This window comes from Drosophila gunungcola, unplaced genomic scaffold (assembly GCF_025200985.1).
Source record: "Drosophila gunungcola strain Sukarami unplaced genomic scaffold, Dgunungcola_SK_2 000107F, whole genome shotgun sequence".
Taxonomy (NCBI): Eukaryota; Metazoa; Arthropoda; class Insecta; order Diptera; family Drosophilidae; genus Drosophila; species Drosophila gunungcola.
In genome coordinates this window covers 7,140-20,062 of record NW_026453269.1, presented here as the reverse complement: position 1 = coordinate 20,062, position 12,923 = coordinate 7,140, and the positions used below count along the sequence as shown (strand labels likewise).

Sequence of the window (12,923 nt, the reverse complement as noted above, 5' to 3'; positions counted from 1 at the left end):
ATGGATATTGGATGGTTGCTGGGGGATAGGGGGTGATGTGATGTCGAACGAGTGTTGTTGGTTTGCTGTAATAACCACAAAACATCTGCGAGTTCCACATACTCACACACACTCACACACTCACACATACGCACACAGACACACAAATGAAAATCTTTGTGCAGAATTAATTAAGTAAACAATACGAAAATTGTGGAAATTGCTTTGAATGCGTCCCCAAACACTCACACATAAGCCAAACATCTATATATACGTGTGTACGAATATATGCATGCAAAAGTTATTGCCAGCAGCTGTTGTTGTTGCTCCTGTTGTTACACATTATTATTATGATGCTGCTGCTTAATAGGCAACGCACTTGTGGGAAAATGGGGGTCCGTTTGGGGGGCATCCTAGCCCCTTCAACAATCCAGTCATTGTCTGTGGCAACAATTAAGCCGCACTCTGCCTTAATGATAGGGACACATGAAGAAAATGGCCAAAACAAAGGCGGGCCAAACTCCAAAGTGCATGAAAGGAAGTTCGAAGAAAATGGCTGGGAAAATAAAGCGAAGGCGAGAATTTGGGGAAGGGAAAAAAAACTTTTGATCATTCATGAATATTAAAACGGAATAAGCGATTTTACCACACTGCTAAGAATCAAATGAAATTCATTTAATTAATTCTGATATTCTCAAGAAATAAAATATGAATATTATCAGCATGTATGCATTAGTTACTCAACCATTATTAAATGTTAATTATAAATCATTGAGTGAAATAAGAAAATTTTAATATTTAATATTTGTGAACGAAAAATAATTTAATATTATTTTGAAACTTACAAAAATCATTATTATCAAATATTTCTTTCTATTTTTCTGTGCTAGGAATTAAGTGAAATTCATTGGCTTAAAATCACTGTAATTATTTCACATATTCGCAATGGAACACAATTATTATTAAATGTATTTCCTTTTATTTTAACTAATCCATTTTTTTATCTGTGTAGGAACTCCCAAAAATCATTCTAATCAAATAAATCTTTTCCACATAAATTAACAAACAAAGGTAGTGCTTCTATCTATTTTTCTCTCATACATTTTAGCATCGATCATTGTCGATTCATTCAATTCCAAGCATTTATCAGCCAGTCCCCAGACTTCGAGATACATTCCAATCTGCACACTTTTCCGTCTTTCTTCGCCCGCTCGAAACTTCTTTTTTCGGCCGGATTGATAGAGTCGAACATAAAGTTGACATTGAGGCCAGATAAACATAAATAGACGGCAGAAATACAGGTGGACGGCAAAACAAAGATACAGATACAGATACAGATACAGATATATATGCAAATTGATCGACTGGCAAAAGCACAGATTGCCAAAACAAAGTCAGAAGAAAGACGATCCAAAGCTTTGTGGCTCACCCATAAAAAAAAAAAACAATTTATGAAAAACAATCGGGCGAAGACAACGAATTTCATTTGGCACTTTACTTGCGCATCATTAGCGTTCTTCTCCTTTGCTTTCGTTTAACACATTTAGTATTGGTTAGAAAGCTCGGCCAAAAAAGCGGCCAATAGGCGGTAGTATTTTATGGTCAGCTCTTGTAAGCCAAACATATTTTATGAGCGCGTCATAAAAAAACAGCGTTTTGGGTCAAAGTTTGTAAGTTCTGCGCCATTTGGGTTGCTCTAAAAAACACTGGCAAAAATGTGAGCCCAAAAAATGTTTTCTTATTGCAAATATTTTTCACATTTAAAAAGTTTAGTTGGCAGAGTAACATTTTTCGGATAATATATATATATACTATTTTTAGAAAAATAAATTTTGTTGTATATATGATTTATTTATTAGTTTAATATTAATTTTCTAAAGACTATTAAAAAAATTAACAAATAAGAATAAGGCATAATAATAATTAATAAGTAAACTATATTTTTACAGCAATATATATAAAACTTTATCTTTAAAGACAGAGACTAAAATACCATACAAATCTGTAAGTTTATTTAAAGATTAAGGTTCAGCTTTCGACTTGTAAACTGTAAAACATATTTTGGCTTAAGTAAGTTAACCCTTTCTCTCACTGCATCGAGAAAGCGTGTCCCCAGAAACTTGGACTCCCTCTGAAGTTTATGACTGCACTAAAATTAACCCATTCGATCCGAGATGAGGCCTGAATGCGCCGCCTTGTCTTTTTCAATTTTACTATCGTTTTCGGTTCGGTACGGTTTGCTCAGCTGCCAAAGTAAACTATAAACTACAAACTACAAACTACCAACTACAAACTATAAACAACAGCCATGACAAGTCAGAAATTCGTGGCTACCGTTTGATGGGCTATGGGCTTCTATGTCAAGATCAGTGGAGTGCCTAGTACCGAATACCAAAGCCAAATATTCAAAACCGAAAACCGAATACCAAAAACCCAAAGCCGAATTCCCGGCCGAAAGAAATCGAAATCGAAAGAGTCGAAAAGTCGTTACAAGCTTTTTTGTACTTTCACTTGTGCAAACACGCGGCCAAGAACGCCGCAGATGTTAAGAGCTGTTGGAGAGCAGGGTCATCAGCATCAGCTACACTGCCCGAAACTTATAGTCAGATCTATATTTTAAGTCTGAACACAAAGTTCAATGTAAGCTAACTTGGATTGCAAAGACAAATATTATGTTAGTGGAAGGTATTCCACTTTTTTCCGTATTTTAAAATGTTTACCAGTACAAATATTTTTATTCTCCCATATTTAAATGATGTAAAGTCATATTTTAACTTGTTATTAAAAACATATAAAGTTTGTGATTACAAATATTACACTAAATTTGAATCTTAAAGGCTTACTATTTAGATTATTTAGATAACTCGTATTTAATTTGCTTCCTAGGCTTTACTTTGTCCTCTAACATTTTTTTTTATTTAATTCTTTTATGGAATTATTTATAGAACATTTTTATGCCAGTAACTGTAGATATTTAAAAAAACCTAACATTTTAAAGGCGAGTGTTGGGATATTTTTGTAAAATAAATCATAGTTTGTCTATGTCGCTAGTGTAAATACAATATTAAATTTATTTTTATAAAAAGGATTTCTATCTATATTTACTTTTTTGTCGCCTACCCCAGCAATCTTGAAAATATATTAAAATAAAAGGTAGTTATTGATTAGATTACTTAAATAAGTCGAATCTAAGTCCTTTATATATTTTATAATTCTTTCAGATTAATTAATTATTAATGGTAATGGTTGGTCTGTGATTTTGGCCAGTGTACGTCTGCATAACGATCATCAGCGGAATGATGATGATCGTGTTCACGAGTCTGTTGGAGTTACAAGCGAGTCGGGTTCTTCAGTAGCCAGCCACGGGGCAAGCCAAGCGGTCCAGAAAGCGTGTTGTCTACCGTGATCCGAAGATCACTGCCCCTTGTTTTGTTTTTTCTCTTACTTTTTTTCGGGTGCTGGTGAGGACAGTTCTCCGTGTGATTCTGTGGCGGTGCATGACTCTCCCGTTGACCGCATGATAGGTCACGTGACCCGGCTGCTGCTCCTTGGCTGCCTGCTCTGCCTGATCGGCAATGTGCCGCGGATCGAGGCCCTCCACCGCTGGAGCCCCATGATGAAGGCCTTTCGCTATCTGCAGGAGACCATGCTGCGGAACAGTCTGGAGCGGGCCCATCTCAACCACGGCATCGTCTTCGAGTGCCGCACCATGTAAGTGGGTGCTAGATTTCCACGCAATGCTACCAAAGTTAGAAATAACATTTCAACAAAAAATTATCTTTGCAGCACTATTAATTTACATCTTTAAATATAAATACTATCTATTTAATAAGATACATAATTTCATCCTAAAACATACAAATCATGTTCATTGTTAAAAGATCTAAGAACTTAAAATATCATAAAGTTAAAGATTAAAAGATTAGCAAAACGATACATTTGCATCTTTTTAATCTTAGAAGATCTTTTTATTTTACATGATTCATGTTATCAATTAAATCTCAAAAGATACAAATAATATTCTTTGATTTTTGATAAAGATCCAAAAACTTTTTAAAAAGCTTTTTTAAATTTCATAAAGCTAAAGATTTTTAATTAAGCTTATTTACATATCATAAGGTTAAATGCTTAAGTATTATCTTATTGAAACGATAAATTTTCATCTTCCAATTAATTAATATATAAGTATATTAATTATCATCTAACAATCGATCTTTTTGATAAAAACCTGGTAGATTTATTTAGATTTTAAAGAGTTTAATTTTAAGTGATAACAATGCTTTGAATATTTTCCAGCTCAGCTAAGGATTTTGGCAATGAAGTGCACTTCAATCTGCAACTCGGCGATCTACGAGGATTTCGGCGGCTGGATCCTAACAAAAAGTTGGCTTTGTTTCTGCATGGATGGAACGATCAAGGAAGTAAGGACTGGGTGCAAGAACTTTTGCTGAGTAAGTATTATTGCACTTTGTTTTAAATAGTAAAAAATGGTTATGAGTGAAAAACTAAGAAATAAGTATTGGCAAGATATATTTATTAATAATATAATAAATGTTAAGAGTGCACTTGAAATATTTATACTCAATAATATGTGACTTTGTTGATATCTTATAATTATATATAATTTCTTATACCCAGCTTGGACCCTTTTCGACTCGAACTACAATGTGTGCGTTGTGGACTGGGGAAATCTGTCGCAGAATGACTACAAGTCCGCCTCCATGTCGATTTTCGATGTGGGCCTGACCGTGGCGGGAATTATAATGGCACTGGAGGAGCTGCGACCGAATCACTTTCATCGAAGTAACGTCACCTTGGCGGGCTACAGTTTGGGCGCCCATGCCGCCGGCTATGCGGGGGCGGTACTCGAGGGTCGGGTGGAGCAGATCATTGGGCTGGATCCAGCCGGACCCCTGTTCTCGCTGCCCGCCGAGGTGTCGCCCAAGTACCGCCTCGATCCCGGCGATGCCCAGTTCGTCCAGGTGCTGCACACTTCGGGCGGCACCTTGGGCACGAGTCTGAAGTGCGGACATGCCGACTTCTATCCCAACGGCGGCAGGGCCCCACAGACCAACTGCAAGATGTTCGCCAACCTGAGGGATATGCAGAACACCAGTGAGTGACTTGAAAGTGGAAGTACTTCACTAATTTTTGGTCTTTTTTATGGGGAAACATAGCTCCAGGAATGCCTAATATGTCAAAACACAAGAAGAGACCATAAAAATCAAATCTTAAATGGGTCTTCTTAGCTTACCATACAATTCCAGGATTTTTATATATATTATATATTGTCTTAATGATTTTTATAAACAGGAAAAGATGACTACTTTCTAAAATGCAAAAGAAACTAGGTAGGAATACTAAAATAATACAATACAATAAGGAGTAATACATGTATCACATGAACTTCAAATTTGTTAAAACATTTAGCTAAATGATTTTTATAAATAGATAAATATAGCTTATACTTTTTATTTTTTTTTTTGTTTAGCAGAGAAACCTATAAAATCCTGGTAAATGTTAGAAAACAATTTCTGTAATGATTATATATTTAAAGTTTACAAATTTGGTTTAGTAGATAAGACAACTAACCTTTATTTTAAACATTTTCTACTTATTACTCTCTATTTTAAAATGTAGGTATATATAAAAAAGAAAATAATTTATGGTTCTTATAATTTTAATGACCGAATCAGATAAAACTCATTATGTAGTTTATATAGTTTGTTATATTCTTAATTTGCATGTATTTTTATTTACCATTTGGATTTGTTTTTAAAGGGTTGTGTTTTTGTAAGGGAGAAGTTAAGGCAAAGACGTTACTAAGATATACCTTAGACACATAATGACCTCCTAATGCTGTTTATGTTCCTCCGTAGATCCCATTGCCTGCAGTCACTCGGCGGCGGCGATTTTCTTCCGCCAGTCGATGGATCCCGAGTATCCGTTCGTGGGCCTCGAGTGCGGCAGCTACCGGGAGTTCTCCCACGGATATTGCGATGGCAACCGGAAGGCGCGCTTCGGCATCCATTCGCAGAGGCGCGCGCAGGGGAGCTTCTACTTCCGCACCGCCCCCCAGCAGCCCTACGTGCAGAGGCGTCAAACGAATTTCCTGAGCGCAGAGGGGCGCATGGCCAGCGGCAGGGGGTCGAATGTCAACGGAAGGAGGTCAAAGGTCGACGGAAACTTAAACGGTAGCCCCCTTGTGCTGCGCCTCTGGACGAACAGCTGGCGTCGGCGAAAGAGACAGAGAGAAAGAGAGAAAGAGAGAGAGAGAGAGAGATCGCTGTGCGTCAATTAGTTCCTAGTGTGTTTTGTTAGTGTTATTTGGGCCCCCAAAAAATAAACCCAGCCTAAAAGTGTGCTCTTCTTTTTTTCACTGGAACCGGAAACCCAATAAAGTATCTGGTTAAAAGTATATTCATTAAAATATATTCAAGGCATAGGACAACTTTTCCTTTCATTTAAATTAGGGTTAAAAAAACCATTGATAAAATCAGTTAATAATTGATTTAAATACAGTTGTAAATGATTTCATTGCAATTTAATTTAATATAGTAGCAATATATATATTTGTTCATTTGCACTTTATACTGGAGTACATAAGTAATTATCAAATAATCCATTTAAATACAAATTTCACAACATATAACCTCTTTAAAAATGTTTTAAGATATACTTAAATCATTTAGCTTATGGTATTAGTTTTACGAATATATACAAAATATTTGAAAAGGTGTTTGCCATTTATTTTTAACTGCTATTTCCAAAAGCTACAAAATTGTCTTTTCTTCTACCCCCAACTATATTGTTAATGCCGTCTGTTACTCAAAACAATATAAAGCTCAATAGATATCTTTTTTTAAAATCGTCTTATTTTTACCGCCATCCCTAGAAATAAACATTTCCGTGCAATTTGGCAGGCAGCCGCTTTTCGCCATGTTCTTGTAAAGTGCATACAAACAAATGAAAAACAAGAAAAGCAAACACACATGTGGAAAAGTCGTTGACTTGCAGCCACAAAACGGCGAAAAGTCGGCTGCATTTAACAGTTAATCGTAAAGCAAAAATGCGAAAAAAAAACATAAACAAAATGGACGAACAAGAACAAGCAGCAGAAAACAATAAACTGAAATTCAATTTTCGCATTGTAAAACATAATTTTCTACAAAACTTGACGTCAGCTTGGCCCGCTTTTTGCTAAAAGGTAGTTAATATTTTTGCAGTCCATTGCGGGCGTGCCCTCTCCCTCTATTTCGTTCCCTCCCTCTCTCTACACTTAAAATAAAAACCCTTTTGAATTTAGCTCTGTTAATTATTTTTGCAAAAGATATTTATGTATAAAGAAGGTATCTTACAAACTTTGAAAAAAGTTTATAAATAAAAAACTTTTTTTTTTGTGTTTTAAAAAAAGTTATATAGAATTGAGAAATAATTATGTAAATTAAAGAAAATAATTAAAAAAAGGCTTAAAGACTTATAAAATATAGAAGTTAGTTTAATTTATTAACAAAAAAAATTCAAAAATTTCACGCATTCAATTTAAGGTAAAATTTGTTTTGCATAGATTTATCTTGCATAGTATAATTATTAACACAAATTTTAGTTTTAAGTGTGATTTCTTAAGTTTACAAATGTTTGGCTAAATGTACGAAAACATTTTTGCTTTATTTTTCCGAGTGCAGCTATCCCGTTGTACATTCCACTCGAGTCGTTCTTTCTTTTTCCCGGTGCTCCTTGTTCCTCCATGATCCTGTTGTTTGTTGTTTGTTGTTGTTGATGTTGATGTTGATGTTGTTGTAGATGTTGTTGTTGATGTTGTTGTTGTTGCTGTTGTTGCTCCGCCTGCTGCTTCCTGTTTTGTAGCTGTTTTTGAAATTTATGGCGCCGTCGTCGCCGCTGCCGGCGTCTCTGCCGCCGTCGACTTCTTCGCATGAGTTATGCGCTTTTTATTTCCAGCTCCTGGCCACGTTAAGTGTTAAATTGTTTTATGCATGCACGTGTGTGAGTGTGGCAGAGCGAGAGAGGGAGATAAAGAGGGGGTGAGAGAGAGAGAGACAGGGAAAAGAAAGTTCGGACCTGCCATTTAATTATGAAAGTTGATTTCGAGGAAAACCAAGGGCAGTGCTGCCAGTCTAGCCTATTTCAGGCTAGACATAGCATATTTAAATGAATCTAGAACGTTTTTAAGAATTCTACCATGGTTAGCCCTTTTGTTTGATAGAAATAAGAAGCACTTGCATATGTATTATTTATTTATTACATAAATTCATGATTACTTGTGTTGTTAAATGGATTTTATTTTTTATATTCGTATTTAAAAACCTAAACGTACAAAAAAAGGTTTTAAACAGCCAGATTTATATATGTTTTGAATGAAGGATAAATTATGTCTTTGCTTAACATATTCATAAAATTGAAAATCATTTAACATAACTTGTTTTTATGCATTTTTTTCATCGAGAATCTAGCTGATGCGGCAACACTGCCCGAGGGCAAGGGGCGAATGGTGTGAAGGAAAGGACCGAAGAATGTGTGTGGTCAAGTACTAAAACAGTGGAGCGTGGTAACGGGAATTCTAGAGGCAAAATAAGAAGCAGCATTTCTATATCTATTTAGACTTTAAGCCCTGACTTCTTTTTTAATTACAAATTGTTTACGTTTGTAAAAAGGTAGATATGAGTTATATTTAATTTATAATATTAGAAGCCTGAGATTTTAGATTTAACACTAAGGTTCTAGATATTTGCCACACCCAATATAACGTCCACGTCGTCAAACTCTGTCAAAACACTCTGAGGCGTGGTCAAGGTCAAATATTGGTATACATTTGTTTATTTTGTCAATATCAATCGACATGTCAAATACTGTCCAAATCGAATTAATATTTAAAAAGTTATTGGAAAATATAGTTTTAACGTTTTAACCGTCTTAATACCTTGTAGTGTTGATCACGCAGCACTGCAGATGGCGCCACCTAAAACGCAATTGTTTTCTGGTTGCAAATTTAAAAAAAAAAAAATGGGTTATCTGAATAACGGGTATCTAATAGTTGGGTCACTTCACTATATCGCTCCATCTCGTTTTATTTGTTTTTATTTATCGCAAAGCAAGCAAACAAAGGTGTAAAATGAGGAGAAAAAAGTACGAGGGGCGGAATGGTTTTTTGTGCTCCGTTGACTCGAACCGCCAAAGTGGCAAGCGTTAATGCGAAAATCACTTACACACTCGCACACCATATATACACCCATGGAGGTGCGAGGGAGAGGGCTGAAATTCCTGTTAAATCTAAAGCAAATTAACGTTTTAAACACCTCAAAAGTTTCGTGTATCCGCGTGGTCCTCTACTCTAAGGCCCTCCCTTTCGCACTGCCTCTGTGCGTCTCTTTCCCTCTTCTCCAGCCCTCTCTTTCATTCTTTTATTCATTGCACCTGACGTCCTTGCTGATCCTGGCGCAAAGTTAAGTGTTTCTTTAGCTTAATAACGGAAACATTTTAGTTGCTGTTATGGAAAGGAGCTGGGGAAAAGATAGAGCGGGGCAGAGGGAAGGCGAAAGAGATGGCCAGAGGGGCCCAGAAAGAGACGGCAAGAGGGGCCAGTCGGCAACTTGAGCGATAGACGCTTACACATAAACACATTCAAATGCTTCCGGCAATGTGTAATAGCTGCTCCTGCTCCAGTATAAAGTGCAACAACAACAAAAAAATGGAAAATACTGAGGAGAAAAGGAATGCCCTCCAGTGGCTGTAAATAACTCGCAGCAGGTGCCGTCCTCATCCAACCTGAACGTCCAACTCCCCAATTCCTGAAGACGTCGTCAATGGGAAAAACCTGCAGAACACCAGAGCCAAGCACGGAAAAGGCGGCGGGAAGACAAGGAGGAGCAGCCGAATTGCACAGCTCAAAAAAATAACATCAGATATCAATTTTCAAAAGTAATAATAAAAAGCGAGATTATCCATAAGATACTTTTATATATATGCTTATAATGTATGCTACACAAATTTCAATTGTTATATTTATAAATGTATTACAGTTATACAACAGTTTTATAAACAGAATTTATATTAACTTCTTGAAATTGTTACTTAATTCAAATAATTTAATTCCCGCCAAACTAGCCTTTTTTTGTACGAACTAAACCTTTTTCTAGCTAAATTCACGCCAAACCAGCTATTTTTTTTCAATAGTCATATGACCAAAGCGAAATAACAAACCTTATTTTCACCATATTAATTTGAAAATGTTAACATTTTATTTTAAGTTTTAGGCGTTACGTAGTGTCTGTTAGAAATTTTTTGTTGAAAGGAAACAGTACGTATGAGTGATATATTTTGTAGTGGTCAAAGTATATCAGTTATACGTACTGTTGTCCAAAACTCATATTATAATTGTTATAAAAATTTATTTAACATTTTTTCTAGTGTGCCAAAAGAACAGCGGCTGGCGGCAACGTTTTCTTTTGATTACACGCCGTGTGGTCCTGGGATTGTTCTCCCCACGAAACCCGACACCAGACCACCCCCTATTCCTATTTTCCACCCACCCCATTTTCCACTGAGGGTCTCCGCATAAGTGCAAATGAGCATGAAAGATGAAATATTAAGAGTCGTCTTGGACTTTGGTTTTTTTTGTCCGGTTTCCCGACTCCTTGGGGCTTCCTGCCTCTTTTTCTTCTGCTTTGCGAGCTCCACTCATTTGGCCAAATGCAATTTTCGCTAAGAGCGCATATCCGCCAAAACAGACAGAGACTGCAGAAAAGGCGGCCAGCAGAAGCCAAAAAAAACTTGGTCAAGTCAGCAAGTTGGTCAGCTGAAAGTGCACTCCAAGGAAAAGGGACTTGGGTTAATGTCTCTTTGCTACATTTTAAAAATGAAGTCGAAACAAATGTCTTCAAGCAGATAGGCTGAGTTTTAAATTTATTTTAATATTTAACCTCTTATTGATTTAGTCATTTCAATTTAAATTCGCATTTCCAAATAAGAAATTTAAAACATATGCAAATTTTGAAGACACTATTTGAATGCTATTATAGTTTAAATATTTTGTCATACGCTTCTATTCGCAAATGCTTTATAAATATAAAAGAATTTTTAATCTATTTTTGCATTTAACAACATTTTGTGTACAACTAATTTTTTGACTTAATAGCATAAAGCTAAAATAATAAATAAATAAAATAAAATAATAAATTTTAATTTTATTTACCTTATAATTTTGTTAATATATTTTCGTAGATGCAATTTTTTTTTCGCATATATAAAAAAATACAGACTAAACAAAAAAAATAGTCAAAATTTGAAGGAACATATCGATTCCAGTTAAGCATATAGTTTTATTAATTTTAAGTATTTTTTTTTCTTAGAGAAACACTTTATAAATTGATCTTTAACAATTTTGAATTAAATTATTCGACGCAACCCAAAAGTATGCTCCATTTTCGCGTGCTCAAGTAGACAGTGTAGTTTTCCCATAAGTTTCACTGTCCCCTACCCCTCCCCCCGCTGACTAGTATCGCCTCTTGTCCGCTTTGTGCATTCCCCAGCTGACCATCAGCAACATTTCTGAGTGCAACCCTCGTAGTGCGGCATGCTGCAACATGGCCGCTTGACAAAAGTTATGTGCCACCCCTCGCGAGGGGGGGTCTTGAGCTTCCCCGGAGGGGACTGCGAGGGAAATTGCAGAAGGAGGCCATCGTATGTCTTGTTTGTCGCTGCCCCAAGAAACTAGGCGTTGCAAAAAGGATGTCAGCATGCTTCAAGTGTCACTTGACACTGCCCATCAAAGGATCGATTTGGCGGTAAGAAAGACCAAATGGTAATAAATGAAATTACAACAAAAATTCATTTTTAGGAAGTGAAGAACAGAAACAGGTATTTAAATCATATCAGGTACGACTGCGGTTATAATAATAGTAGTGCTCAAAAACATACCTTAATTTATATTAATGATTAGTTACCATTGAACAAAATAAGGCTTAAAAATCTTTTTGGCATACAATTTTTTTGCACATTGTTTAATGGCAATATATGAAGAAAAATTATATACTAAAAACTTAAATTCTAAATTAATTCAATTCTTTTAAATTTACTATTGTAGAATGCCTGTAGACTTTACAAGTTAATATATCATTTAAATAAATTTGTTTTTATACCAGTTTGGTGCAGAGTTAGTTAAGAAACATAACAGTTTTTAAGCTTCAATAAAACAAGGAAAAATAAACTAATAAATAAACAATGTTCGGACTTTTTTTTGTTTTCTAAGTTCTTTAAAATTCGTAATAGATCTCAAGTGTAATCTGGTATCCTCTTCCTAAATCTTTGCCTTTCTCATTAGGGACTCCTTTGTTGTGACACTAAAATATTGTGTTGCAAGTTGCAACCTTTGCTGGATTATCATTTGCCTTTGCAGTTGCACTTTTCCGCTGACCATTCGCACACCTGACCCCTGACCCCTGGTCCCGCAAAAATTCCGTTTGTTTGCTTGTTTGCGTGCTTCCCAGGACTTTTCCCAGCACTTGAGGTGATTAAATTTCAGCGAGCGGCTGGACAAAGGAAAAGTCCCCTAAGCCCTGACCCCTGACCCCTGACCCCCGAACCTCTGGCCGGCATTCAATTTCAAGCGCACACAATTTAGTTAATAACTTTTTAGCGGTCCGCATCATAAACCCTATTTCCCCTCTCCTTTCCCTGCACTATTTTTTTTTTTTGTTTTAACAAATGGCCAGCAATAAACTAAACGCAACGGATTACGACTGGGAATGATTCTGGCAGAGTTAGAGGTCCGATCAGACTCAACGCCACTAAAAGGAGGCGTGAGCCCCGCCCCTGCATGTCGTAAATGGGCGTGGTGGGAAACCTTTGCTGATGCAATCGTGATCGATGAAGAGTTGGCAATTATTGTATACATTTATTTAATACCAAGATCATTTTTTAGCAATCAT

The 12,923-nt window shown here is 36.1% G+C and overlaps 1 protein-coding gene across 1 annotated transcript; it reads left to right on the top strand.

Moving 5' to 3' along the window:
• The first annotated feature begins 3,325 nt into the window (after positions 1 to 3,325).
• On the top strand, positions 3,326 to 6,352 carry LOC128265269 (endothelial lipase). The gene is made up of 4 exons (XM_053001161.1): positions 3,326 to 3,690; positions 4,276 to 4,430; positions 4,618 to 5,094; positions 5,859 to 6,352. Exons 1-4 carry the CDS (start codon positions 3,497 to 3,499, stop codon positions 6,278 to 6,280), a joined length of 1,248 nt encoding a protein of 415 aa, XP_052857121.1. The 5' UTR covers positions 3,326 to 3,496; the 3' UTR covers positions 6,281 to 6,352.
• The last annotated feature ends 6,571 nt before the right edge of the window (positions 6,353 to 12,923 follow it).